Source organism: Aythya fuligula, chromosome 24 (assembly GCF_009819795.1).
Source record: "Aythya fuligula isolate bAytFul2 chromosome 24, bAytFul2.pri, whole genome shotgun sequence".
NCBI lineage: Eukaryota > Metazoa > Chordata > Aves > Anseriformes > Anatidae > Aythya > Aythya fuligula.
In genome coordinates this window covers 732,739-759,988 of record NC_045582.1, presented here as the reverse complement: position 1 = coordinate 759,988, position 27,250 = coordinate 732,739, and the positions used below count along the sequence as shown (strand labels likewise).

Genomic DNA, 27,250 nt, shown 5'->3' with positions numbered 1-27,250 from the left:
AAAAAAAAAAAAAAAAGTTCCTAATACTCTTTAGAGGCTGTTTTGGGGTTTCTACAATGTCGTGTGTCTCTTAGCATGAATTTTCTTGTGAACTGTTTTAAAATTTAAGCAAAGGAAAACAAAACCAAGGACTCGCCGGGGCCGGGCAGGGCGCGGGCTGGCCTGGCCGGCTGTAGCGTAGTCTCTGTATCTCTGTATGGATGCCATGGGTAGTTCTGTGCGAAACGTGACCATTGTAACTTGCAAACTCCGATGACAAAGGGTTGCTTTTTATTTTTCTTTTTTTCCCTTGACTACTTTTCTTTTCTATCAGAGTGTCTGGCTTTAATAAAAGACTTTCTTTTCTCTATGGCACCTTTTCCCCGCAGGCCTGGTCTCTTGTGTCCGTGCTGCAGTGCCGGTGCTGGGGCGGGAGGGTTGGGACCCCCCCTGCCCTGAGCCCTCCCCAGGATCGGGACCAGCCCCTGGGGGCTGCAGCATGGAGGAAACGGGGTCGGTGGGCTGGAAGGCGCAGCAATAAGAGCAGGAAACTCCCCTCGAATAACCAGTTTATTTCCGCTATATAGACCGGGACTCGTAGGAGGACAATTTCCAAAGCAGGGTTTTTTTTGTTGGGGCTGGTTGTTTTGTTTTTTTTTGTTTTTTTTTTGCAGTTTGGCATATACCGACTCGTACAACACGCCAGGGGGACACATGCAGAAGGGTTTAAAAAGTCAACACTGGCCCAGCGCTTTGTGTGGTCGGGGCTGGCCTTTCAGCTGAGCAAAACTTCTTACAAAATCCTTATAAATCCTTTGTAATATGTTACACATTTAGAGACAATATTTACAAAAAAAAAAAAAAAGAGGGGGGGGGAAATTTACAGCAAATATTTGCATAACGTATGAGAACGACGTGTAACAGTGACAGTGACTTGACTTGATGCCCCCCCCCAGCCCCCGGGGCTGCTGCCGGGCCCTGGCACACGCGTGTCTGTGCTCCCCATGTCCCCACGTCCCCAGCCGAGCTGTGCCCCCCGAGGTGGCAGCACATCACCCCCTTCCTAAAGTGCTTCTGGCTGGGTGGGCAAGCCTGGGGAGATGGGGTGGGCGGCGAGGGGGGGTTATAAAAGCAAGCAAGGGCTTTGGGGGCGGCTGGGACACACGGAGAGCCCCGTCCCCATGGCACGGTGCTGCTCTGAGCAAGCCCCTCTTGGAACCCCGCTCCTGCAAGAACCCAGCCAGGGCCATCACACCCAGATGGGCACCCCAAGACCACCGTCACCCAAACCCTGCAGCCCCACACACACCATGCCCAGGCCCGGGACAGTGCGAGGGCGCTGAGGTCCCCAGGTCCCCTCCCCGAGGCTGTCGGGGGGCAGGAGGGGAGGGCTCCGGCGGGGGCAGCCGCAGCCGCAGCACCCCGGGAAGCGCCCGCACTTCGCAACGCCGCGGCCGGGCAGCCCCGGGGCCGGCACTGCCGGGGGGAGCAGGGACCCCACAGCCCGGGGGAGCAGGGAATGGGGTGGGGGGGACATGGGGAGGGGGCCAGGCTGCAGTGCGGGACCCTGCAGGGCCCCGGTGACAAGGTGGCTTCGTCCCTCCTGGCACGGAGAGGCGGCGCGAGGGAGGCCGTTAAATAAAAGCAGCTCGTCAGGAGCACAATTAAATACAAGAACAAGTGCGAGTCCTTAAATTAAACACTGTCCCCCCAGCTGGAAGGGGGGGGGGGGGGAGCCTTCCAGGAGGTCAGAGACATTGGGGGAAGCGCAGGGGGGACACGGGGCCGGGAGCCGGGGGGCCTGGGCTGCCTGGGGGGCTCTTGGTGCTGGGTGCTTTGGTGGCACCGCCAGGCTGGGCCGGGCTGGGCGCCGCGGGCCGGGCTTTGGTGGACTCCAGGCTGCTGAGCCCCGAGTCCTTGTCACGGCACGGCCCTGGGGGGACGTCGAGGCCCCCCCGCGGCTCCTTCCACTCGTTGAAGTTGAGGTCCTTGAGGCCGCCGGGCACCACCACGGTGTGCCGGCGCCAGCTGCTCTTCTTGCGGCGCGTCTCCGGGGAGTGGGCTCGGCGCAGGCGCACCCCCATGTCGTCGGCCGAGGAGCGCAGGCGCTGCCGGAGCTGCTCCCGCAGCGAGGGCCGCCCGGGGGGGACCCAGCCACCATGGCCCTCCCCGGCGGGCACCGGGGTCTCGCCGGCCGGCCGCGGCCTCCCCAGCTTCCTGCGGGCCAGCGTGTCGCACTGGATGAGGCGGTGGGAGTTGAAGGAGGGGCGCCCGGGGGGCACCTTGTCCTCGCCCCCTGCGCCCCCCTCCACCTGCCCCAGCCTGGCCCGGGCGCCCTCCCGGCTCTCCGTGTCCGTCTCCACGTGGCTGAACTCGCTGCGCTCGTCGTCCGCCTCCTCCCCGCGGCTCTCGGCCACCGACTGCACCTCGGAGCACAGGCTGCGGTCGATGGTGGACAGGGTGGAGTAGCCCGACACGATGGAGCGGGCGTCCGGCGCCGGCTCGGCCCCGGTGCCCCCGGGCTCCAAGGCGCTCTCCTGCTCCGGGCTGGGGGCTGCCGGCTCGGTGCCAGGGCCGTGGGGAGCTTTGCCGGGCCCCGGCGCGGCCGCCGCGGCCTCCTCATCCTCCTGCTCCCGGCCCTTGGGGTCCCTGTGCTCCACATCGTCATCGGTGCTGCTGCCGAAGCCCTCGGCCTCTCGCCGCTTCTTCCTCTTGCGGTTGACGGCTGAGATGAAGGGGATGGCGAGGAGCTCTCGGGGCGACGGCTCCTTGCGCGACGGCCACGTGCCCTGCGAGGACAGGGGAGCCACAGCTTAGGGACAGGCCACGGACCCCGTCCCCGCAGCCGGGGTTCCCCGCCGTGCTGGGGGCATCACCCCGCTCCCTCCGGCCCCAGCCCGGGACCCCTCTCACCTTCGCTTTGGCAGAGCCGCTGTGGGTCGAGTCTGTAAGGCAGAGAGAAGAGAAGGGGGTCAGCGAGGCCCCGGCAGGGTGGGCGCATGCTGGGGCAGGGGTTCAGTGGGCAGAGCCGGGGGGCACCGCTCTGCTCCCCCAGAACGGGGAGGGGGACGCACTGGGGCCAGCGGCCCCGCCAGCCCCATGCAGGGGTCCTGGTGCTGAGCGGGTTTGGGAGGCTGCAGGAAGGAGCTGGAGGGGGGGGAGGCTCCGGTCCCGCAGGGGGACCCCAGAACTGCTCACCCGCTGCAGTGCTGGGGACTGCAGAGCCCCGAGGTATGGGGCAGGGGTGTCACCGGGGTGGGACACGGGGAGCTGCCTCATTACGAGCTCTGGGGGCTGTGATGGGGATAGTGCAGTGATGGGCTGAGCAGGGGGGGACTCGGACAGGCCGTGGGGCTGCCCTGAGCTCCCCAGGGGGTTAGGGGACAGGAGGGGACACGGGGGTGACAGGCAGCCTGGCTGGAAGGACAAGGACAGCACGACAGACACCCTCTCCCACCCTGCAGGCCCCAGCCCGGGATGGGGTTAGAAGCTGCTGACGACGAGAGAGGGGGAGGCAGAAAGGTGCTGAGCCCTCCCCAGGGGGTGAGGACCCCCAGGGGGTGGGGACCCCCAGAACCCGGCATTTGGGTCCTGGGGCACTTGGCACCAGCCCCTACCAGGGTGTGCCACCACCAGAGACACCGCAGGGACCCACCAAAGAGGGGGGAGAACCGGGGTTGAAGGAGTTTGGGCTCTACTGGGGTCCAGGAGCCCCCCAGTGCTGGAGAGCCCTGGGGACAGTGGCTGGGCAGGACAGGACCCCCCCTCCCCTCCCGCTGCCCCTCCTGCTCCCCCTCTCTCGTGGTCGCCCGGAGGAATTAGTGCGTGAGCAATGCACCCAGGATCAACACTGTACCCGCTCTAGCTCTCGAGGAGGTCCGCTGGAGGAGGAAGAGGAGGAGGAGGAGGAGGAAGAGGACAGCACAGAGAAGTTCAAGGAAAGAACATAAGAAATCAGTCGAACGTCAAAGTCTCCCGGTCTCTGGGCTGGCAGCGTGAGAGGCACAGTGGGGGGGGGGGCACGGGCAGGGGCCCTGCAGCGGTCGTGGTTGCAGGGGATGAGCAGCCACCAGAGCAGGGGTGACGGGAGAGGGCAGGGAGGGGGCTCTGCCAGCACCCATGGGTGTCCCCGTATCCCAACAAGGAGGGCACGAGCACATCACGCTCGGGCACAGAGCTGCAGCATGGAGAGCCCGGCTGGCCGCCCGCAGGGGGGGTGAGCGTGGGGATGGAGTGACCGCAGAGGTGCCCGGGGTGCCCCGGTGCCAGGACCGGGGGGGACCCTGCCCCGGGCTCGGCTCCTCACCTGGGGCATCGCCGGGCGCCGCGGTCCTGCCGATGTTGGGCAGCAGGTACTCGATGTTGGGCACCGACTGCGCCTCCTTCTCGTCCACGGGGGTCTGCAAAGGGACGGGACGCGGGGTCAGGGGGCTGCTGGTGGCCACCGGCTCCGCGCCAGGGCTCTGCCCCCCGCTCTGCCCCCGGCTCTCCGGGCCCAGCCTGGCCTCACCTTCTCGCCCTTGTCCTCCTTGTCGCTGAAGAACCAGTCTGACTGCGGAGGGAAACGGGAGAGGGGTTAGGGACCAGCGAGGCAGCCCCGGGGTGCAGCAGTCCCTGCCCTGCCCACCCAGGCAGCCCCCCTCCAGCCCCGCCAATGCCACCTACGTGCTGGATGAGGGTCTCCACGATTTTGTAGCGGTCGGGCATGTGGGTCACCATGTCGGTCATGTTGTCCTCGGACGTCCGCACCAGCGTGGGGCCGAACACCAGGGCCAGGTTTCGGGGCTCCATCTGCAACAGGATCTAGGGTCGGTGCCTGCCTGCGGCCGCCCCCTCGGGTGCCATCTCCCTTCCCACCGCAGCCGGGGGGGCTCGGGGCCGGGCGGGGAGCAGTACCTTGTTCTTCTCCGAGTGGTCCGCAATGGTCTTCAGGTGGCCCACCAGGAACTTGAGCGTCTCGTAGTAGTGACCTGGCAGGTCCCGGATCTGGGGGAGGCACGGGGTCACCCCTCTGCTCACCCCACAAGCGGGCAGTGTCCCCCCCAAGGCCCTGCCCCATCTCCCTACCAGCTTCCTCAGCGTCCTCATCCTCTCGCTGGCGTCCTCTATGCGGTTGGCCTCGATGAAGTCGTTGTACTTATCTGAAAGGGACGGGGGGGGTCAGGACCAGGGGGAGGGGAGCAGGGACGCCCCTTGGGGACGGGGACCCTTGGGTGCGGAGGGCTGGGGATGGGGCTGGGGGGTCCCAACAGGACGGGACACGGAGGGGCAGGGAAGGGGCAGGGAGCGGGGCCGATGGGCGCAGCGGGGAGGTGCCACGGCCGGGCTGCGGGACTCACCGTCAGTGAAGAGCGGCTCGGGGAGCTTTCGGAAGAAGGATTTCAACAGGCTGCTGATGACGTTCAGGTCCTGCCACCGCTGCGGGGACAGAAGGGGCTGCTCAGCGGGACGGCACCCGGGCAAACCCAGGCACCAGCAGGATAAAGCCGCCAGCCCAGGGCCACCAGCACCGAGAGGGACCCCAGCCAAGGCCACCACGGCCATGGGGATGGCAGGAGAGCTGTCCCCACCCCGCACCCAGCAGGGAAAGCCCAGCACCACCACTGCGCCGTGAGATGCAAAGACACAAACGTGGCCCCGAGCTGCGGGCAGCATCCACTAGGCGGCCCTGCCACCACGGGGATGGTCACGGCACGGAGACGGGGACGTGACGGGGACAGGGACCAGGACAACAGCCCCAGGAGCACCCCACGGGCACGGAGACGGGGCCACGGGGCCCTCACCTCGTCCTGCAGGTTGATCTCGGTGGCTCCCTTGTTGAGCTGCTCCTGCAGGCTGGACACCACGGCGTTGTTCCCGGGCACGCGGTAGATGCCCATGTACTCCAGCCCGCGGTCCTCCACCACCTTGCAGCAGGCTTCGACGATCAGGGGCACGTTCTGGGGGCACAGGGTAAGCGGTGAGGGAGGCAGGGGGCTGTGTGGGATCCCCGGGGCTGCCCCCAGCCGAGGCAGGGCCACGCGCTCTACCTTGTTGTCTGGGGCAGGCTGGCAATCCTCCAGCCTGACGCCAAAGGCGCGGGGGGCAGATTTCTTGTTCTTCTTCATGAGGTTGATGCCCCAAGGGGCTTTCTGGGAGCTGCTCTCATCTGGGGGAAAAACAACCATGGGATAATTTGTTAAGAGGCAGGATGGACAAACGGCAAGGGCGTCCCTGCTGTGCTGGGGAGGGGTGAGCGTGCGGGCACCCCTCCCTGCCAGGAGCACAGGATTGCCGTGCCGGGGGTCCCCGTGCCGCAGGGGGGCACCCACCTTTCATTACGGCCACATCCTGCCTCGGGGACCGGGGTGCGCTGGTTCCCGTCTGCTTCAGGAACTCGGCTCTGATCCCCAGCCCACGGGAGCCCTTGGGCGAGGAGTCGGGCTTGGCACCCGCCGGGCTGTGGGGAGAGCAGGGTCAGGGGGGGCACAGCCGGGACCGAGCACCGTGGATGGGCCCCCACCAACCCCCCCACAAAGCCCGGTGTCTGCCAGCCTGCCCAGGGTCCTGCCCCGGCCCCATGGGTGCTCACGGGGCCCTCCCTGCCCTTTGGTGCTCACCCCACAGGGCTGCACCCCGTGCTGGGGGACCACGGGGCTGAGCCCCACGCCAGTGCCGGGGGAGTTTGGAGCCCTTTTAACCCCTTGCTGGGAGCTTGCCTGAATCAGGCCCTTCTTGCACCCCAAGCCAAGTCTGTTTTTGCTCAGTGCCCACTGCTCCCTGGGGCGTCCGGGGGTGGGCAGGGTGCCCCGCTCGCGCCCCGCAGCCCCGGGGTCCATACCTCACTTTCCGGTAGTCGTTTAGCTTCTTGTTGATAAGCGCTTGGCTGGCAAAACCGGGGTCCTGGGGAGGCAGAGACAAGAGGGGAAGGGGGAGCTTGAGCAGCGCGTTCTCCAGTGGCCCTGGGTAAGTCCACGCTCTCCCAGATGCCACACGGGGCCAAGGCGCAGCCCGTTCCTGCCTCCAGTGCTCCTCGCCGAGAGGCACCTCCAGCGCCTGCCAGCCCCAAAGCCGGGGCGAGGGCAGGACCCGGGCCCTGGTGCCCCAAAACAACCGGTGCCCGGCAGTGCTGGCTGCCCCGCAGAGGACTGCAGCACTCCTCACCATGGCACACCGCACGCGAGCAGCACAGGGGCTCCAAGCCAGCCCCAGAGGCTCAAATCCAGCCCTCCGCAGCACGTACACCTCCACCTGCCTGAACCAGACGCACAAACTGCACCCCACGGTGCCCAAAGACACGCGCCTGTCCCTGCAGGGTGTTCCCTGCGGGATCCCAGCCGCAGCAGGCAGCCAGAGACAACTCCAAGTGCTCCAACCTGGCAGCACCTTCCCTGCGCCGGCGCTGCCAGCCCCGCGCCCTCCGAACGGGGCCGTGCTGCAGCAAAGCAGAAACCACTCGAGCTCAACGCCCCCTCCAGGGCCAGAGCCGTGCCACAATCCCGGCATCAACGCTGAGACCAACCAAGGCCACCCTGGCACCGCAGGGAGATGGCTCACACCAGCCCAGCGCCGGCACATCCAGCCCTGCGCAGCCCCTCCAGCGGAGCCCGTGGCCCCGGGAGCAGCTCTCCCTTCTCTGCCCTGAGCAACCACTGCACAGACCACAGCGAGGGCTCAGCCCTGACCCTGCACCAGCCCCGAGGACAGGCAGCACCACGGGGACCGTGTCTGGTGCAGGCAAGGAGCTCCCTGCAGGTCTCACCCACAGCCACAGCGACACCAACGCGCCCCGGGGTGCTGACGCACCGCGGCCGGGGCTCCAGCCAAGCCACGCGCGCTCCTCTGCTGCTTCACTACCAAATGCAACCAGCGGCACCGGCACAGCCCCTGCCTGGCCGAGCCTCCACAATGCTCCGAGAGCCACACTGCCTGTGCCGAGCATTTCGGCGCACCCTGCCTGGCCAAGCCGACGGAGCCGCGCTCTTCTTGGATGCGGCGGTGCCCGGCAGCCCCCGTGCACCCCTGGGAGCACGGCGCGGCGCGCAGGACGGGCGAGCCCCACGCTGCCCGGCCGAGCACGGGCTGGCCGTGGCCTGGGGAAGCAGCACAAGGCAAAGAGCCGGAGAGAGCCGAGGCGGTTAGTGCCGGGAGAGCCAGAGGCAGCCGGGAGCCCCATGTGGCTCTCACCTCGCCCTCGGCCTTGCTGTTCTCCCTGATGACTTTGATCCAGGCCAGCATGTCTTCCCGATCCTCTGCCTGAAAGAGATATTCACAGAAGTCAGCGGTCGTCAGCCGGAAGACGTGCTTCCTCTTGGTCTCGCTGTAGGAAATGTCCACCAGGCACGCTCGGATGCTGATCGGCTGCTCCTCCTCACCTGGGGCCGGGCCGCAGGTCACTGCCTCCCGCCTGTCCTTGCACAGGTACAGCGAGTGGGTGCGCAGCACGGCGAAGACGCGCTTCCACTGCCGGATGCCTCCACCGACTTTCTGCGGGGAGAAGGAGCCGGGCCCGGCCGTCAGAGCTGCCCGCGGGCCCCGTGCCGCTGGCCGGGCCGGGGGTCCCCGCGTACCTTCCCCTTTTTGGTGAGGATCTGCTTGTAGTGGAGCCAGCCCTCCTTCCTCACGTCGCTGAACGTCACGTCCGAGAGGTCGGAGGTGGAGTGCCTTTTGGAGCGGGTGTCTTCGGACGTACCGAGGCTGTCCAGAGACTGCGGGGGCGAGACGGAGCGCGGGGTCACGGTGCTGGCGTGGGCTGTGCTTCATCCTGCCACCCCCTTGGGGTCCGTGCCACCGGCACCCCCAGCCCCGGCCGCCTGCACTCACCCCGTCGGTGAAGAAGCTCCTGAGCATGCGGAGGCTGGGGACCCGGCTGGGCATCCTCCTGCGGAGAGAGCAGCCCCGTGAGCAGGGGGGGTCACGTCGGGGAAGGGACGGTGCCCGCCTGGTGGCCGGGTGACAGGAGCCAGCCCTACCTGAGGATCTTCCCCTCGTCCCGAAATGTGTTCAGACCATCGTCGCATGACTTGGAGCGCTCGGTGGTGATGGCCAGGAGGTAGGAAGAGCGGCGGCCGGCCTTGATGCTGCCTGCGAGGGGAAGGAGGGCAAAGCACACGGTCACGGGGCTTTGCAGGGCTCGGGCAGGTGCCGAAGGTGTCCCGAGGGGGAGAAGGGGGCAGAGCCGCAGCCCCCGGCCACAGTGAGCCCCTCTGCCCCTGCCAGGGGCTGTCCCCGTCCCGTCCCCACTTACTGCAGTCCTGCGAGTAGTGCCGGCTCAGGGCGAAGGCGAAGGTGGGCGAGGAGGGGCTGGTGGCAACGGCGGGGGCAGAGTTCATGGCACTGGAGACGACGGAGGAGGCAGGGACGTGCTTGGCCTTCAGGTCGATGCTGGGGCTCGTGGGCTCGTCTGCGGGAGAGGGGTGGGAGGTTGCAGCAGGGCGTAGGGCAGGACGGGACAGGAAAGCCTACGCTGGGAGCCCCTGACCCCAAAAAAAGCCAGAAGCCCCCGCTGCACCCAGACCCTTGCACAGAGCAACCCCGACCCCCACCGCTCCCTGCCCGCCGCGTCCAGCCCCAGCCCTGGGGCCCCCACTTTGGGACTTATCCCCCCCATGGTGCCCTCCCTGCCATGGGGCACCCCCTGAACTGCCCAACCTGGAGCAGGGCCCGACGCAGGCGAGCAGCCGGACTCACCGATGAAGGGGATGGAGGCCAAGGAGTCCTCGGGGGCTGCCAAGGGGGCCACGCGCCGGCCCGAGCGCTCGGCTGCCGGCCTCTCCCCCCTGCTCCCGGCTGCCGGCGGGTCGCAAATGTCCGTCTCCTTCACCCCATCGGGGAACACAAAGTTCATCTGCCGCAGGGGGGGCGGCATCTTGCGGCCCGTGGGTGGCTTCTGACGCAGGACCACCTCCTCCCTCCGCTCCTCGTGCTGCTCGGGCACCCGGCTGCTCTCCATCCGCTGCTCCTGGGGGGCTTCGGGGGCCAGCGGGGGGCCGGGGTGAGTGGAGCCAGCAGGCAGGGGGGCAACGGGGGTCGCCCTCTCCGGGAACGGGGCTGCGGTGGCGGCCGGCCGCTGCGTGATGCTGAAGGTGGGGAGGCCACCGAAGGCCGGGTCGCGGAAGGAGCGGGCGTGCAGCAGCCCGGTGCGGCGCTGGAAGGAGGGGCTGTAGCTGCGGTAGCCGATGTACCCCGAATCGTCCACGCTCTGCAGGTTGGGCTGCGACGGGTGCTTCTGCACGGGGGCTGCCGGCTCCCGTGGGGCTGCGGCGGCGGAGGAGGAGGAGGAGGAAGGAGGCGCGAAGGAGCTGTGCGTGCCGGGCGGCCCCGCGGCCGTGGCGCGGCAGAGCCTCTCGGGTGGCCAAGCGGAGCGGTCGAGGCGAGGGGAGAGCAGGGCGCCGGGCTCCAGCGCCTCCATGGAGCGCCCGCAGCGGCCCAGGCTGTGGTCGGAGCGGGCTCGGTGCGCCCAGCCCTCGCGGGCGGGCTGCAGCAGGGTGTCGTGCGAGGCGCTGTGGGGCCAGCCCCGGGGGGTCGCCGAGCCCCCCAAGCGGTCCTGGGACACGCTGCGGTAGCGGGGGGGCATGGCGTATCGGCGCTCCTCCGAGGTGCTGCGCCGCGGCTCCTGGCTGCAGAACCAGCGGGACAGAGCCTGCTGGCACTCCTGCCGGCCCGGCACCCGCGGGCCCCCGCCGCCCTCCTTGAAGCCGCAGTGAGTCCGGTGCTCCGCGGGGTGCTTGGGACCCCCGCCGTAGCAGGAGGGGGCGGCGGGCGGGACCCCGTACCGCTCGGGCAGAGAGGATGCGCTGGAGCTGGGGCAGGCGCTTCGGGAGAAGGAGCCGGGGCGCCCGTGGGGCACGGCGGGGCGCTGCGGGGGGCCCCCGGGCTGCGGCTCCTCGGGGCGGTGCGCGGGGCTGCCGCCCCCCTCGCTGCGGGTGCCGGCGGGGCGGTGGGCGCGGGGGTCCGGAGGTTGGCCGGGGGGCGGCTCGGCGCCCCGTGCCTGGAAGGGGTAGGTCTTGCGTGGGTAGCAGAGGGGAGGGGGCTCGGGGATGCTCTGCGCCCCGCCGGAGTACGGCTCGTTGCCCTTCAGGTAGGCATCCTGCGAGTACGCCTGCGGGAGGACGGGGAGGGGGTCAGGGAGGGGGGCACCGCGGCCACAAACCCCGCTCTCACCCCCAGGCAGGACCCCGCAGGGACGCTGTCTCCTCGTTACCATCGGATCAGCTTGGGCAGGGCCTGGTTGCAGCCCCCCCACCCACCCAGGTCCTGCTCTCCCATGGGGACCCCCCCCCGGTGCCGAGCAGCGCCGCCGCCGGCCCCTTCCGCTCTCCCCACCGCCACGCAGCGCCCGGCCGCCCCCCCTTCCTGCTTCCCAAAATACCCCGGGACGCACGGGCTGGCCCAGCCCCGAGCCCTGGCTTTTCCCTTCTCACTTTTCACAGGCGCCTCCACGCCCCGGGAAACCTCAGAGCCCGGGGAAGGCGCAGAGGTGACAGCCCCCCCCTTGCCAGGGCTGCAAGACCCCCCCCCATCCCTCTGGGGACCCTGACGCTGCTCGAGGACACCAGTGAGGACACCAGCAGCCGGTCCCGGTGCTCACAGACCCCAAGAAAGGCACCCACCGACCTCCCCCAGACCCCTGGGCTCCAGCCACCCTCTGGATAAGCCAGACCCTAAATCCCAGAGCACCCAGCCCTGTGGCTACGCCTGACATTGCCCCCCAAAAAGCAGGGGGCACATTCCCCAGCCCTCCTGCCCCTGAGCCCCCCAGGACCACCATCTCTGCACCCACCCATCCTCACAGGGGCCCTGTCCCCAAGTGTCCCCCAGGCACCAGTGTGATCAGGGGCACTCGCCCCCCAAAAAAAACCCACAGGATGGGTCCAGGCAGGGAGAGCAGCCCCTCTCCTCCCTTCCTGGCTCCCCCCGCAGAGCTGCTCGGGGTTCTGCCAGCAGCCCCCCCCCCGGCCGCGCACCGCAGGAATGCCGGCACACCCCGGGAGGGCCACGCCGGGGAACCTGAGCCCTGGAAACCAAACCGGTCCCTGGCACCCGCCCGGCAAACAGCGAGGGCAGGAGGGATTTCACTGCCCCGCGCCGGGATCTGCACCCGGTTCAGCGCTGGTGCCACCGGGACCCTGAGCCGGGAAGGGGGGGCGCACAGCCGGGGGCAAAGGGTTCGGCCAGGCGGGGGGGGGTGCTCACCAGCTGGAGGATGTCCTCGTCCTTGGGCATGATGGAGAGCTCCAGCACATCGTCACTGGGGAGAGAGGGGGATTGGGGTCAGGAGGGGCACGGCCGTGGGACGCCTGCCCCCGGGGGTGAGACCGCGCACGGCCGGGTCCCTGCGGTGCCTTCGCCTGCCCCAGCCGGGACAGGGACGGCGACAGGACCTGCTGTGACATGTCCCCTCCACGTCACCTCCCGGGCTCTGCCCAGCCCCGTGCTGCTCCCAGCCCCGTGCCAGCCCCCCCGGGAAGGGGCCTCACCTGTTCTGGATCAGGGCGATGACCTGCGAGTAGGTTTTCCCAATGATGCTCTCCCCGTTCACCTTAACCAGCCGGTCCCCTGCAGAGGGGGGGGGGAGAGATTGTCACCACGAGTGTGCTGGAGGTGGGGACGCCTGGATGTCCCCTCACAGCAGGGACAGGACACATCTGGGGCTTTGGTCAGGGGCAGAACCTTGTCCCGAGTGACAAGGGGAGCTGCGGGGACCCCAGCGCTGCTCAGGGCATCCCCACCCAGGGATGACAACAGGGAGTAGCGAGAAAGGGGAAAAATGAGGAAATGCAAGAAAAGGACCAAAACGAGCCCCCAAAGCCCCGGCAGACGGGGCAGAGCTTTGTGCCCATCCCTCCAGCAGCTCTGAGCCTCCCTGGCTCTGTCCCCCCCCCCTGCACCCGCAGCGTGCCCCGCTCACCGGTGCGCAGCCCGGCCTGGTGCGCCGGCCCGTCCTCCCGCACGTTCTTCACGAAGATGGTGTCCATGGGCTCCAGGCGGCTCCGGGGGGGACCTGCACCCGGGGGACAGAGGGTCAGGGAGCCAGCGGTGGCACGGACAGGTCCAGCCCCCCACGAGGAGCGAGGCAGGCACCCCGCACACCCCGCACACCCCGCACACCATGCACACCCCCTGCCCCGCCAGGCTTTTGCACGCTCAGCCCCTCGCCGTCCCTCCTCTGCCTTGCTGAGCCCACTACGCGCACTCCTGCCCTGAGAAACACAGGTTCTGCATGGGGAAGACCCCTCCGGGGGGTCCTGAGCTCCCCTTGCCCCCAAAGCAGCCACAGCTCCTCCTTGGCACCACTGCGGCTGCGGTGACATCCCCCCCTCGGTGGGCATGTGTCTGGGGCTGGGGCTGGCAGGCAGGGGAAGGGCGGTGGGGACCCGGTGCCGATGCAGGATGCTGAATTCCCCAGGGACCCCCCGCAGCGAGGCCGGTGTCCCCCCGGTCCCCACGGGCACCCAGCGCTGGGTCTCAGCACCCCAGCCCGCCCAGCCCCGCGGTGCCTCGTCAGCCCGCCAGCGCCTCGATGCGTTCTGACGCCTTCACATTCTCTCCCATCACCGTCAGCCCCCAGGGGACAGAGGCCACGTCCCCGTCCCCAGACACCCGAGCTCAGCCCAGCCGTGCGCCAGGGGTGCGGGTGCCGACCCCCGCCCGGCTCCCCGGCTTTGGGACAGCCCCCGCGGCACAGCGAACCCCCCGAGGGGGCACCGCGCCCTCCCGCCTCTCCGCGTGTCCCCAAGCTGTCCCTGTGCTGCCCCACTGCCTGCCTCCATCTGGGGCTGTGCCGCCAGCACCACGGCCACCGACCAGCGGGGGCGGCTGACCACGACCCGGCCAAAGCCCCCGCCCCGACCCACAGGAGCCCTCTGACACCCACAGCCCCCGCGCGGTGCCAGCGCTTACCTGCTCGGTTCCCATTCTCCTCCTCCTGCCAAGAGAAGAGAAAAAAACTCATTTGGTGGCGGGGCCAGGACGGACACCACCAGGGGACCGGGAGGGGACAGGATGGGGCGGTGGGGTCGGATTCCCCCAGCCAGGACAACTTGGTGGCACCCCACAAAGCCCCTCGCGGACCCGCACGTCCGTCTGTGCCCCTGCCCTCTGCCGCCCCAGGCTGTGTGGCCAGGGTAAAATTAACTCCTGACACCGGATCCCGCGGGGCCGTCAGCACAACCCGGCAGTAGCAGGGAGCAGGACCTGGCCCTGGGGCACCAAGCTGCTGGGGAAGGGGCCGGTTTTGGGGCAGGGAGTGTGAATTTGCCGTGCCGTGTGGACAGTGGGGCTCGCCCTTCTCTGAATCCCCTGAACCTCCCTGGGGGAAGCGTGAGCCACCAAGCCCCCAGCTCCACGGTGGAGCCAGCTGCCCCCTGGGCCGCTCAGCCCCACGAGCAGGTCCTAAGGATGGAGCCAGGTGCCTGGAAGGGGATTTCTCACCCTGCAAGTGCCTGATGCTGCCATTGCCAGAGCAAAGCACTGGCTCGGCTCCAGGCAAGAGGCTTTGCCAGCAGCATCTCTCTGCAGGGCACTGGGGCACGGCCCCGGTGTGCCCAGAACAGGCAGGGCCCTCTGGGGAACTGGGAAGGGCCACGTCTCCACCACAGCGTGAGGAGGGGATGCTCCTGGTGAGGAGGAGGGGGCTGGAGGCCCCTCACCCCATTGCCCAAAGGGAAGGAAAAGCCACGTCCAGCACACCCCCAGCACGTGGGACACCACCACAAAGCTGCCTGTGCGCCGAGCAGCTGCCACGGTGCCAACACCAAACCGTGGGGCTGCCGAGGGACCCTCGGGGGGACCCTGGAGGCACCGACTCGCCCCAGCGCCCAGCCTGGCCCCCAGGCAGCCCCGCTCCCCGGAAAGGCGCTGACGTGGCCGCGGCGGGGCTGGAGCGCCAGGAATGCGGAGCTGCCGCCCCCCTCCCTGCTGAGTCAGCGCCACCGAAACTCAGCCCCCAGACCTGGCCGCCCGCCGGCACCCATGGGTGCCGAGCCGGCCGCGCCCTGCGCTGCCAGCTCGGAAGTGCCGGGGTTTGGCTCAGACGGGTGCCGGGAGCGAGTCCCAAAGCTCCTTCCCCAAAAGCATCCGCCCCTGGCTGCTCCCCGCGGGTCCCTTCCCGGCACCGGGCAGCACCGTGCGCTCCAGCCTTGGGGTGGCTCAGCCCCAGCAAAAAGCCCCCCGAAGGCACAGGGTTGCCCAGTGCCCAGCCCCAAAAATCCAGGAGGGAGCGGGCAGGCTCTGACACAAGGCAGAGGAAGCTGGAGGGATTTGGGTTGGTTTGGTGGGGGTGGCACCGAACGGAGGGGGCTCCCCAGCCAGACAGCCAGCGGGGTGACGTCCCCACCCCTGCCCTCGCAGCACGGGGGGACAAAAAGGGCTAAAATCCTGGGCAGCATCCCGCAGCCACGTCCCAAAGCATCCTAACACCAGCTGCCCCCCCACCCCAGCCCCTCCGAGCCCCCAGGTCCCCCCTCTCCAGCAGACCCCATCCCAGGGTCCCCCCAGCCCCAGCCCTACCTTGGCCGGGGAGTGCACGGCCGACTCGGGGGGGTAGACGATGAAGTGGCGGAGGGTGAAGCCGAACCCCCCCTGCGTGCTCTTCCGCAGCACCACCGTCTTCGGGCCCCCCCAGGGGAAGGGTCCCTCCGGGGGCGCGTTGTCGTTCGGGGACGCCCCATCTCTGCGGCCCGGCGTCGGCTGTGGGGACAAGGGGGGGGGTGTCACACGCAGCAGGGTGGGTTTGGGCAGCCAGCCCCCGCTCAGCACCACGGCCCCCGGCCCTGGGGTCTGCTGGAAAGCCCCCCCCCAGGTCCCAGGAGACCCCTCCCGACTTCCAGCCCTGCAAACGACAGCTCCCAGAGCCCACCCCAAAGGCATCCCCAGAGCCTCCTTGGGAGGGAAGAAGGCACAAGGAAAGGGAAAAAAAAAGCAGGGGGGGGGGGCCTGGAACGAGCTTAGCCTTGGGTCTGGATGGGACCCAGGACAGAGCAGACAGAGGGGAAGCTGCAGAAGGGGGGCAGCCGGGGGGGTGCACATCAGGGAGCCAGAGCTACGGGGACAAAAGGTCCCCTTCCAATTACTGGGGACAACCAGGAGCACCCTGGGGCAAGCCGGAAAGAGGCCCCCGGGGAGGCAGCGGGCAAAGGGCCACGGCCGAGGAAGGGCCGGGAGCTGGCAGGGGACGGGGACACATCCTGGAGCCAGCCCCAGCTCGGGGCCAGTGCCACCTCCCTGCACCGGCACCGGCTCCCGGAGCAAGGCGGCGATGCACGGGGCCGGGGGGTGCCCTCCGGTGCCAGGGGGGGTGCTCTCCGTGGGGCTTTCGGCTATGAAGCTGTGTCCGGGGGCTCCTTGGTGGCAGAAAATATTCAAAAATTCCTCCATGCTGCCCCTGCACTGCCCTGCCCCATGCGAGCGCCTGCAATGCCAAGCCCCCAGCCTCAAATCAGGGACTGCAGGGACACGGAGCGTGGCCACGCATCCTTCCTCGAGTCCCCCCCCCCTCGGGCACGTCCTGTCACCTCCGTGCCCAGCCAGGGGCACAGCAGGGGATATCTGACCAGGCTGTGCCTGCGAGATAACCCCCGGCCACCCCACCGCGGGCTGGGGAAGGAGCTGCCACCAGAGAAATCCACCGGCGGCACCCGCACACCGGGAGCAGCAGAAGGGACCAAGAGGGACCCCTCCCTGTCCCCAAGCCCCCATCGAGCTGGGATGTACATCGAGCTGCCTGCTGGTGCTGGGGGGGAGAGCTGGGGTCACGGGGGGGGGGGCGCCTGCATCCATGGGTGCCCGAGGTTGGGTGAGCCCAGGGGGGCGCGGGGCTGCTCGGATGGCAAAGCCTGGAGACCTCGCCGAGCTGAGGAGGGGTCTGCAGGCCCACGGCGAGGTCAGGGGGGGGCAGGAACCCCAGGGACATCACCGCACCTGGCTGAGCACCCCACATCTGCAGCCCACGTCTGCAGGGGGGGTTCCTCCAGCCCCCCAGCCCCTTGGGGCCGGATCCGTCCCCGCTGGCAGCCCGGCTCTCGCAGCAGTGCCCAGGCTCGAGCAGCCCCCGGGTTCTGTCCCAGGGGTGTTGAAATTCAGAGACATCTCCCCCCGGAGGGAGGGCAGCAGCGGCCGCTGGGGCGATGAATGGAGGGAAGAGACAAAAACCAGGCGGGGAGGGGAAGGGAAGGGGGGGACGCACAAAGGGACGGGGCACAAAAAGCCTTTGTTTGCCTGCGCCTGTGCTGAGCTGGCCCTTTTGCTGCGATGGGCTCAGCAGGGCTCCCTGCACCCCCCTGTGCCCTGCGTCCTGCCTGTGGCACCCGTCCAGGCTGGGGGGGTCCCAGGGGGTCCCATCCCTCCAGGGGCAGGGGCCCAGCACCGCAGCCCCCCAGCCAAGGGCTCCCGTGTGGCCTCTCCCCAGCACAGCCCCTCTCCTGGCCCCCACGCCCCCCCCGGCAGCTCGGTTTGGGGGCAGCGACTTGCACGGAGAGCCACGGGGATGCTCGGGGGCTTCACCCATCTGGGAGATGAGGGCGGCTTGGAGCACCTGCAGACCCCACGGGTACCCCCCAGGAGGTGCAGAGCTGTGATGCTGCAAACCCTGGCACCGGGGGGGCCAGAAAACCCCAGCACTGAAGTGGGGCACAGCAACACCCCCAGCCCTACGCACCCCCAGGACCCCAAGTCCTCCCTGCGCCCTGGGGACCCCAAACACAACCGGAACGGGCTCCCCAGGGACCCCAGGCCCCGCACCCCGCCACTCGGCGCCTGTCCCCATCTGCGCCCTCCATTGTGTCGGCCGCCGGCTCGCTGGATTATTTTTAAGCTGACAGCTGAATGTGCCCCGCTGATTTTAACCAGCCCCGACAAGCCTCCGGGAGGGCAGGAGCGGCGCAGACACCAGCGGCGGCACCGACCCGCGGGGACGGGGACGGGGACGGGGACGGGGACGGGGACGTGTCCCTGTGTCACGGGCATGTCAGAGCCGTGGCTGTGGCTCCAGCGTGCCCGGGACACGGGGACACGTCCCCAGGTCCGGGCTGCCCATTACCAAGCACTTAGCGCCAGCACCAGCTGCCCAGCAGACCCCCGGGACCCCCCCACGCCTCTCCCCCCTCCCCGACAGGCTGAGCCGCCCCATTAGCATCCAGCTCGCTGCCAGCCTCAAAGCACAGGGGGCAGACAGAGGGGTTTCTTCCCGCAGCTGTGGATGCTGAAGAGGGTCCCAGCCCCCCCCATGAACCCACCACGGAAAGCGCCGAGGACCCCAGGCGAGAAGGGGCCGCAGCCGGCACCCAGAGGTGACCCCAGCCCGGTGCCCATCGCCCTGAGCCGGTCCCAGGAGCCCAAACCCCCCTTGCAGAGGACCAGGAGGAGATCCCTGGGTTGAGAACAGCCCGGCCAGGCTGTCTCCAGCCCAAGGTCCCGACCTCGTGGCGGAGGAGGGACTGAGCAGGGACCCAGCACCCTGACCCTGCAGCCAAGGACAGGGGGACGCCGGGCAGGAGCACAGCGCGTTCCCTTCGCCCTGATCCCCTGTGGTCCCCCTTAGGACTTCCACTGCCCCACAGGCCCCATCTGGGGGCACTTCCCCCTCTGTCCCCAGCTCCGCTTCGTCCCCCCGGCCTGTGCCAGCCTGGTGTGGGAAGTCACCCACTGCAAAGAGACCCCACAGAGACCCCACAGAGACCCCACAGAGACCCCTGTGAGGACACGGGCACGGCAAACCATCCTGCACCGGGCTCAGCTCACCGTGCCCCAGCTCTCCTCATCACCCGCCCCAGCTTGGAGCTTTCCAGGCTGCAAAGCCCCGGCCGTGTGCTCGGACATCTCTGCATGGGAAGGGGGGGTCTGTCCCCACGTCAGGCACCGCTTTAAACTTTGCACGAGCCGCCCCCGAGCCCCGCTGAGCCTCCCCTGCCCCACGCCAGCAGCCGGACACGGCCCCGGCACCAAACCCCGGCACCGAACCCCAAAACCGAACCCCACAAAGCCTCCCCAGCGCTGCTGTCACAGGGCCGTGCTCATCCCAACAATCAGCCATGGAGCCGGGCACCGGGCACGCTGCCCACCCTGACGCGGTGCCGGCCGGCACCTCCCGGGGACAGGCGGCCCCGGTGCCCCCCCGGATCCCTCGCCCCCAGCACCGGCAGCGGGGCCTTGTGCCACGTCGTGCCCCCCACGGGTAGGTAGCCCCCGCTGGTGCTGAGCCCCTGCAGAACAAAGGAGAGCTCTCCCCACAGCCCCCAGAGCCTCGGGGTGGGCAGGATGCGTCCCCCCCCCCCAGGCACAGTGAGCAGGGCAGAAGGAGCAAAGCCCCCGCGCACAGCTCGGAGCCCCCCAGTGGGGCACGAGCCCGGCCCCCCAGCCTTGACTCCCCGAGCCCCCAGCCCCAGGAGGAGCCAGGGCAGAGGGATCACAGCCCCAGGCCCCCCCCCAAGCACCCTGCAGCCCCCCACCTCGCTCCCCCCCAGCCAAGCAGCGACTCCCGCGCGCGGTCCTCACCCTGCGGCCCTTGGCGGTGCGAGGGGGCGCGCAACGGGGCCGGGGTCCCGGGGGCCAGCGGGGCTCGGGGGCGGCGGCGTGGCGGCGCAGGCTGCTCAGCCAGATGCAGCGGGGCTCGGGCGAGCTGCAGTCCACGCCGACGGCGCGCTCGCACCGCCAGCCCTTGCCGGCTCGCTCCACGCTCCACAGCGCCTTGCTCACCACCGCCACGGGGCTGGGGGCCGGCGGGGGACCCCGCAGAGCCCCCCGGGACCCCCGCTCCCCTCTTCCCGAGCTCTCCTCCACCATGCGGCCGCGGGATGGGCACGAGCTGCGGGCGGCGAGGCGCAGCAGAGCGGGCGCTCAGCCGCTGGAGCAGCCGGTGGCCGGCGATGCCACGGCTCTCGTCCTCGCCACCGGCCCCGGCGGGGGGCTGGCGGGGACCGGCCGTGCCGTGGTGGCTCTCATGGCTGCTGGCGGCTCTCCCTCGGCAGCAGCACGGCCCCCACCGTGCACAGCAGAGAACAGGGGGGGGACGGACGGGTGGGGGGAGGCGTGCGGCCGCCCGCCCCAGCCCCGCTGCAGGGCTCCGGCTCCAGCTGCTCGCGGCGCTCAGCGTTCCCAGCCCCACCACCCGCCTCCCCCCCCCCCCCCCGGCCTGAAGTTTTGCTTCACACACACTTTCCCTTTTTCCTTTTTTCTTTTTTTTTTTTTTTTTTTGGTTTTGTTTTTCGTTTGGTTTTCTAACCGCCCCCTTCTTCCTCCATCACCCCGGGCAGCATCCGACCCTCCCCGCTTCCTCCTCTCCCTCCTCCCAGCCCCTTCCTTCCTTCCTCCGCCGCGGGGCACCGGGCGATGCCGGGACGGGGCTGACAGCGGCCGGCACATCCCTGCGAGGGGCTCCGCAGTGGGGAGCCCCCAGGGAAGAATCCGGGGGTCCCAGAGCCCCCCCCCCCAGCCCCTCTCTAAGCACAGGGCCCAGCGGAGCCCCCCAGCAGGGCCATGTCCCAGCCCCACTCTCTTCTCGCAGCCCCCCGGAGGTGGTGGCAAAGGGAGGGGTCTCCAAGGATGCTCCCCACCAGGAGCCCACCCAGAGCCCCCCAAGCTCCTCCGCTGCCCCCAACACCAGCCGGTCCCTGTTCCCCCCAGGCAGCCACGAGCCACCAGCCCCCCTGATTTAATCCCCAGCTCCCACAGCTGCGGGTGAACAATGAATTCCCCTTCCCCAGCCCACCCCCCCTGCGCACCCCCCAGAGCCACCCACACCACGGCACCCAAAGGGGGGAAGAACAAAGGCAACAGCAGCACCCGGGGGAGCCCAGGCTGCTCCACGGGGCGCAGAGGAGGAGGAGGAAGGATGGGGAGGAAGGAGCGGGAGCACCCAGGGACAGGGACCTGGAGCTCAGCATCCCCTCTGGGGCCCCGGGCACATCTCGGGGGGGGGGCAGCGGCTGCGGCCCCAGCTGGGACAGCCCCGCACGAGGGCTCCCGTGCCGCATTCCTGCCGCGCTGGAGGCCGGGGGGAGGCACGTGCGGCCGCGCCGGGGAAATGCCGGGCATTGCTGGGATTGCAGCCCCCGGCCACGGCCCCCTCCTCTCCCCAGCCCCCCCTGCACCACAACCACGGAGGGACCAACCTGCCGGGACCGAGCCCCCCACGTGCCATCAGCACCGCGGCGTTCGGCGCATCCCCAGCACCAACCCTGGCCAAGGTGCCACAGCCTTGTCCCAAAACAGCCCCGGTGCCTGCCCCGAGCCCCTCCAGGGGCTGCTCAATGGGTCCAGCAGCAGCCGTGTCCCCAGAGACCCCACCGCACGCCCCCAGCACACCCCCTGCCACCATCCTGGTGTCTCTGAGCCAGCACCCCGGGGACAGAACGGGACATGGTGAGATGGGGACATGAACCCGTCACTGCCCTTCCTCCCCTGGCCCCTGGGCACCCCCAGGGCCACCCCCACGTCACCCGGCGTGTGTGCCAGGGGTGTCCCATGGGAGCCACCCTGGGGGGCTGCCCCGGCCCCCGCCTGCAGCCCGGGGACAGGCAGCCTGCCCATCTGCCCGGCCTGCCCCGACAGGCAGAGCCGCCGAGCCGGCGGAGCGAGCCGGGGCTGAGGCAGCTGTCGGTGCCAAGCAGCGGCCGGGGGGGAGGCGCTTTGCTTCCCTCCGCCTGCTGAAACCAGGCAAAAAGGGGAAAAATTGCAGCTTGGGGCTGGGGGCTGCGTGGGCCCTGGGCGTTGTGTGTGACCCCGCGCGCTGGGGGACCGATGGGGAGCGCAGGCTGAGCCCCCACCCAGCGCCGCTCCCTGGCACCCATGCACGGCCCCGTTTGGCCACGCAGCCCCTGATGCTCAGCACCAACAGAGAACGGGGGCGTTCTGCGGCCCCGGGGTGCTCCCGGTGTCTGCACCTCAAACAGCAACGAGGCCAAAGTGGGGGCCGCTCCCCCCCGTGCACATCGGCACCTGGAGCAGTGCCGGCTGCCCCGGGGACAGCACGGAGAGGGGGGGGCTGATCCTGCCACCTCTGCTCACGCCTTCCCTGGCAGCACCGAGCACGCAGGCGGGCGCTGAGCTGGGGGGGGCCAGAGGGGGCCGCTCACCCCAGGGCGTGCTGAGCGGAGGTCGGGGCCCCCCCCAGTATTGTTCCCGCAGCCCAAACTGGGAAAGGTCAGGCGGCGTTCGCGGGGGCAGATTCCACCCCGAGGAATGCGAGCGCGCCTGGACGCCTTCCAAAATACTTGTGTTTTGCACAGGAGTGTCCTAAATAGACGGCCAAACGGGAGCAAGGGGGAACGCGGCGCGCTCCCGGCATGCACCGGCACGCCGCGGCAGGCAGCGGGCGAGCGCCCACGCGTGCGCACCCACGCTGCCAGCGGGCGGCAGGGCCCTCTGCCGGCACCGCTCCCTGCCTGCTGCTCCTCGCCACCCGGGACCCCGCAGCGCTGCCCCCCGGGACCCCGCAGCGCTGCCCCCAGCTCGCTCCGGCAGCCCCAGATCCGCCACAAAGCGCCCGGCACGGCTCCGGCAGGGCCGAGCGGGGAGCACGGGCGAGCTGCTGGGAAGCTGAGGCACGCAGAGCGCAGAGGAGCCCAGCTCGTGGCACAGCCGTGGCCCTGCTGGGGGTGGCACCGCAGCCCCACGCTGACCCCCCCACCCCATCCCAGCTGCGGCCCTGGGTCCCTGCCAGCGGGAGCATCACCAGCACTTGGCAGGCTGCGAGGATAACGTCACAGCGGGGTGAGAACAGAGGACAGAGGGACCAGGGGACCAGGGGGACCAGGGGACGGCCAGCTGCCGGCCCTGCCACCACCACCATGCGCAGGGGTCCCACCGAGCCCCCTCCTCCAGCACCAGCAGAGGTTTCCCCAGCCCGGAGCCAGCTCAGCGCAGGAGCACACGGGGCTGGGAGGGAGAGGGCAAACACTAATCCCTCCTGAACAGCGAGCCGAGATTAGGGTCAGAAAAATGAGGTTTTAATAGGATTTTCAGGGAGGAGAAAGCTGTGCTGAGGCACTAGCTGATTTTTAGCCCTTACATGGCAGTGTTTCCCTGCTCCCACCTGCAGCGGGGCCCAGGGAGGGGGACCCAGGGCCCAGCCGTGCACCTTCAGCCCAGGCCAGCCCCACGGTGCTGCCTTCCGGATTAACGCCCCGCAGGAGAAAGCATTTTAATTCTCTTTAACCCAAACGGGGGCTGAGGAGCTTTGCAGCTTAGCGGGGATTTGGGGGCGTGCTGGTTTGTTTGTACACAGCCGGAGCGTGGCCCCCCCTGCCTCTGGGATGCCACCGGGTGACAGTGACACCCCCAGGCCAGAAGCCCCAGGGACAGGCAGGCTCACGCGTGGGTTTGCTCTGAGCACCCAAGCAGCCTCCCCTTCTGCTGCTGCCTTCACAAGCACTCGGTTGGCGGCGGCACCCAAACACTCCCCGAGGGGCCGAGCATCACCACGCCGAGGCGCACCGAGCAGCGCTCACAGGGGGATCGGGGGCGGCCACCAGGAGCCCCTCGAGCAGAGATTTGGGGCTCCCAGCCCTCGGCCCAGCTCACGCTGGGGATGGCACAGACGGGGCCGCAGGAGGTGCTGGGCTCAGGGCACCCAACCCTTGCCCGAGGCGCTCAGCACTGCCAAGGGCACGGCTCGAACCACGGCACCGCCCGGGGCACCAGAACGGCACCAAAAACAGGGCTGGGATCCACTGGGGGGCAGAGACCCAGCAGCACGGGCAGCTGCAGCCCCCCCAGGGCCAGATCCCCTCCCCAAAGCAGCCGGGCAGGGGTGATGCTGCCCAGGGGCTGCCAAGCGCCAAAGACAAACCCGATGGTGAAGCTGCTGGAGGAGCAGCGAGCGGGCTGCCTGCCGCTCCTCCCTCTCCAGCCTGGGTGTTAACGCGGGGAAGGAAATGGCCTGGTTCCTTCCCAACACAAACTTTTTATCTCGACAGCGTCTCCTTCGCAGCCCCGCCACCAGCCCGCGCCGGGTGCCGCCTGGCTCCCTTTCCTCCCGCCCAGCACCACCGTGCTCAGCTCCCTGCCGGCCCCCCGTGCCCTGCTGGGCTTTTTTGCCCCTTTTTGTCCCGAAGCTGAAGGGCTCCACCTTGCCCAGCCGGGGCACTGGGGCTGTGGTGCAGCATTAACAGAAATTTGGGGAGGTGGCCATGGAGCCCTCTCCCTTTTCCACAACTCCCCAGCCCCGGGTGCCTGCTGCAGCTCTCCAGCAGGCGTTGGGGGAGCCCAGCCCTAGGGGGGTCCCCACCACAGCACCACCACGGCTGGGTCTCTGGGGGCAGGATCCCCCCCGGGCATCTGCACGAAGCCTGAGGCTCGCAGCACCACGGCACGAGCGCAGGGCAGGACACGGGGCTCAGCCTGGCCAGGCTCACACGCGCCGAGCTCCACGAGGGCTCCAGGCACCACCTCCAGCCCCGGCACGGGCAGGCCCCCAAGGCCAGGGGATGCTCAGGGGCTCGTCTGGGCTTCAATTCATGGTGCTGGAGGGGAAAGCGGCTGCGAGGAGGGGGGCGAGGGCTCGGGCCCAAGAGGAAGGAAGGGGGGAAGAGGGCTCGCTGGTGGGGCTGCCTCCGTGCCCAGCTCCTCCTCCTCATTCTCTGCCCTGTCCTAAAAACGGCGTTATCGGCAGCAAGCCCTAGAAAAGTAACAGGATTCCGTTTCCTGTTTTTCCCATGGAAACCCTCAAATAGAAGCTGGCCTCATTATTGTAATTTTTCGGGTCTTTTTTTCAGCAGGGCTAACAATGAGCCATTTCCTCCGGCGGCTCCGAGAGGCACCTTGCGCTCCGCTCCCGTTTGTCCGCGGCACCACGGCGGAAAATCCTACCCAGCGAGGTCAGGGGCAGCTGCCGGCGACTTCCAGCCCCTGCCCCACGCGGGGACGGGGGCCCGGGGAGGGGACGGCCACGTCCCTACAGCCCTCGCACCCACAGGGGACCCCGCAGCACCCCGTGGTGCTTGGGTGCTGCACGGGGACCAGGCCCAACATTGAGGCCGGGGAGGGAGCACGGGGCCGGGCAGCACCCAGGCTGCTCCAGGGGCTGCTGGAAGCAAGAAAATGAGGGAGATGCCCAGGGAAAGCGCAGCTCCTGCTGCACCTCGTGCCAGCTGCTGAAGCCAGGCAGCGACTGGAGCCTCCCTACAGCCATAGGGAGGACAAGAGGCGGCAGGGGGGTCACAGCTTTGGGGACACAGCTCGGGATGGCCGTGGCACCGGGTGCTGATGGCATTTTCTGGAGGTTCTGAGCCCGCAGAGCACAACCTCCATCCCACCTCCCCTCCTGCACCTCTCCTCCTGCCCACGAAACCGGCCCCGCAGCTGCCACCCACCCCTTCTGGGGACATCAGTGCCCCACTGGGACCACACCAGTCACCGCCAGCCCCAGCGGGGACCACACTTCACTCCGAAAGCGCTGGCACCGCAGCCACTGCCCGGCTTCCCCCCCCCGCCCGCCCCAGCCTCGCACAGGAGAAAAATAGCCCACTATGTGCCACAATAGCACGATTGTCCCCAGAGCCACCAGGCCCCTTCCCACCCGCCCCCGGGAGCTGCCCCACGCGCTCAGCCCCATCAAGGGCCCCTCTGTTGCTGCCGGGGCAATGGGCACGGCCGCCGCGAGCACCCCACACCTGCGCCCCGGGGTGCCCCGCACCGGCTCTGCGGCACTGCCCCAGGGGTGTCTCCCACGGTGGTTATTTTAAGGCAGAGCTTCCCCTCCCTCGCCGCGGGCCGGTGGCAGGGCAGGGAGGAGCTGCCAAGCCCAGGGCCACCCGGCTGGCTGGGAACCGGCAGCAGCACCGGGAGCCACCTTGGCCCCTTCCCCGGGGACCCCAGTGCCATGGGGCTGCTCCAGTAGGATCAGTGCAGGACCTTGGCGCAGCTCCCTGCCCCGCTCCCTCCTGCCACACTGGGTGCTCAGGCACCAGCTGGGTCCCAGCACAGCGTGACAGCAGGATCGCTCGCTGCGGTCACCGGCGTTTCATTTTGGCCACTTTCGGATGACTCACGAGCCGCGTTTCCACCCCTTTCCCTGGAGAGAGCCTGGCCACCAGAGTTGCTCTCCAGCTCCCAGCTCAGATTTTCCCCTTGCTCAGCCCTTCCAGCCGTGCTGAGCCATCGCTCCCCGAGGCGCCCGCCCGTGCAGGACGCGCAGGAGTGGGGAGGGCGCAGCTGCCCCGCGTGGGGATGGGGAACAGCACCAAACCCTCATCCATCTGCAGCCCTAGGAAGCCAAACTGTGATGGGAACGGGATCCTCAGGGATGGCACGGCACCAAAAAGCCCTGCTGTACCTGGGGCTGAGCCCAAAGGCAGCAGTGGGGAGCATCCCCTGTGCCCCCCCAGTGCTCCTGGCTCCCTCCGAGGTGCAGCACGGCACCGCGGCTCTTGCGACACAAACCCGCCGCCGCGCCTCGGCGGAGGTGTGCTGGCTGCCGTGCTGCCCGGAAAGGCAATTAGGGAGACTTAATGAAATCCTGGGGATAACGAGCCGTGGAAAAGGAGTCAGCGCTTTGGGTGCCGTGAGCCAGCGAGGAGGCGGCTGGGCCGGGGCCAGCGGCACCGCGGCAGGTTTGAAGCAGCCACCAGGGTTTGCAACCCGGGGCAGCCGGAGCCAGCCTGGCCCCTGGACACCCCGGACAGGTTTTGGGCTCGGCACAGCACGGCGCAGCTCGCGTAGCCGGCCCTGCTGCTCGCAGCCTGCAGGCAGCCAGGTCGATATTTTCCAACTTGAGTGCTTAAAATAGGTCATCTATCTCCATTCCTTTTTAAATCAGGTCTTGCTGCCTGCTGAAGACAAACTTGGTTTATTAATGGGACAGCACCGACGTGAAACCTCATCTTTTTTTTCCTTTAACGCAAATAAAAAAGCATCCCAAAGGCCTGGCGTGTCCCATGATGATCCCCTCGCCACATCCTCCTCCAGCTTGCCCACCAGCAGCTCCGTGTGAGCCACGGGGGTGAGGCCCCAGCCCCAGCTCCTGCTCCAGGCACTCCTGGGGAGCCGCTCGCCCCCTGCCCTGCCCGCCACGCTCCGGCGAGCTGCTCCGCGCCCTCCCACACCTCCGGCAGCAGCCGCAGCCCTGGGCTGTGCCCGCACCCCGGCCGGGAACCCACACCCAAAGCAAGGCGCACGAGCCGAACCCCAACTTGTCACCAGATCTCCCCAAAACAGAGACCACAGGCGCAGAGGTGTCCCCCAGCCCTGCCTGCTGCTAAGAAGATCCTTCAGCACTTCCCTCGCATTTGACACCGCAAACAATGTGGATGGTGCTTCAGGACTTTTGGGGGGGGTTTAGGACACTAAAAGTCACCCA

The 27,250-nt window shown here is 68.9% G+C and overlaps 1 protein-coding gene across 2 annotated transcripts in view; it reads right to left on the bottom strand.

Annotated features, from left to right (window-relative positions):
* Positions 1-853: 853 nt before the first annotated feature.
* Positions 854-27,250, bottom strand: part of ARHGAP23 (Rho GTPase activating protein 23) — a 33,381-nt gene continuing 6,984 nt past the window's right edge. For both annotated transcript variants that reach the window (XM_032202832.1, XM_032202831.1), the window contains exons 2-24: positions 15,469-15,648; positions 13,861-13,885; positions 12,869-12,961; positions 12,438-12,516; positions 12,154-12,208; positions 9,649-11,059; positions 9,206-9,361; positions 8,931-9,042; positions 8,782-8,839; positions 8,529-8,666; positions 8,146-8,445; positions 6,800-6,861; positions 6,291-6,418; positions 6,009-6,127; positions 5,763-5,918; positions 5,319-5,397; positions 5,047-5,120; positions 4,876-4,965; positions 4,645-4,770; positions 4,490-4,531; positions 4,286-4,379; positions 2,893-2,924; positions 854-2,768 (exon numbers count right to left, since the gene is read on the bottom strand). In XM_032202832.1, the coding sequence (XP_032058723.1) occupies positions 1,728-2,768; positions 2,893-2,924; positions 4,286-4,379; positions 4,490-4,531; positions 4,645-4,770; positions 4,876-4,965; positions 5,047-5,120; positions 5,319-5,397; positions 5,763-5,918; positions 6,009-6,127; positions 6,291-6,418; positions 6,800-6,861; positions 8,146-8,445; positions 8,529-8,666; positions 8,782-8,839; positions 8,931-9,042; positions 9,206-9,361; positions 9,649-11,059; positions 12,154-12,208; positions 12,438-12,516; positions 12,869-12,961; positions 13,861-13,885; positions 15,469-15,648 (4,650 nt within the window). In that variant the 3' untranslated portion in view covers positions 854-1,727. The remainder of the gene's footprint in view (positions 2,769-2,892; positions 2,925-4,285; positions 4,380-4,489; positions 4,532-4,644; positions 4,771-4,875; positions 4,966-5,046; positions 5,121-5,318; positions 5,398-5,762; positions 5,919-6,008; positions 6,128-6,290; positions 6,419-6,799; positions 6,862-8,145; positions 8,446-8,528; positions 8,667-8,781; positions 8,840-8,930; positions 9,043-9,205; positions 9,362-9,648; positions 11,060-12,153; positions 12,209-12,437; positions 12,517-12,868; positions 12,962-13,860; positions 13,886-15,468; positions 15,649-27,250) is intronic.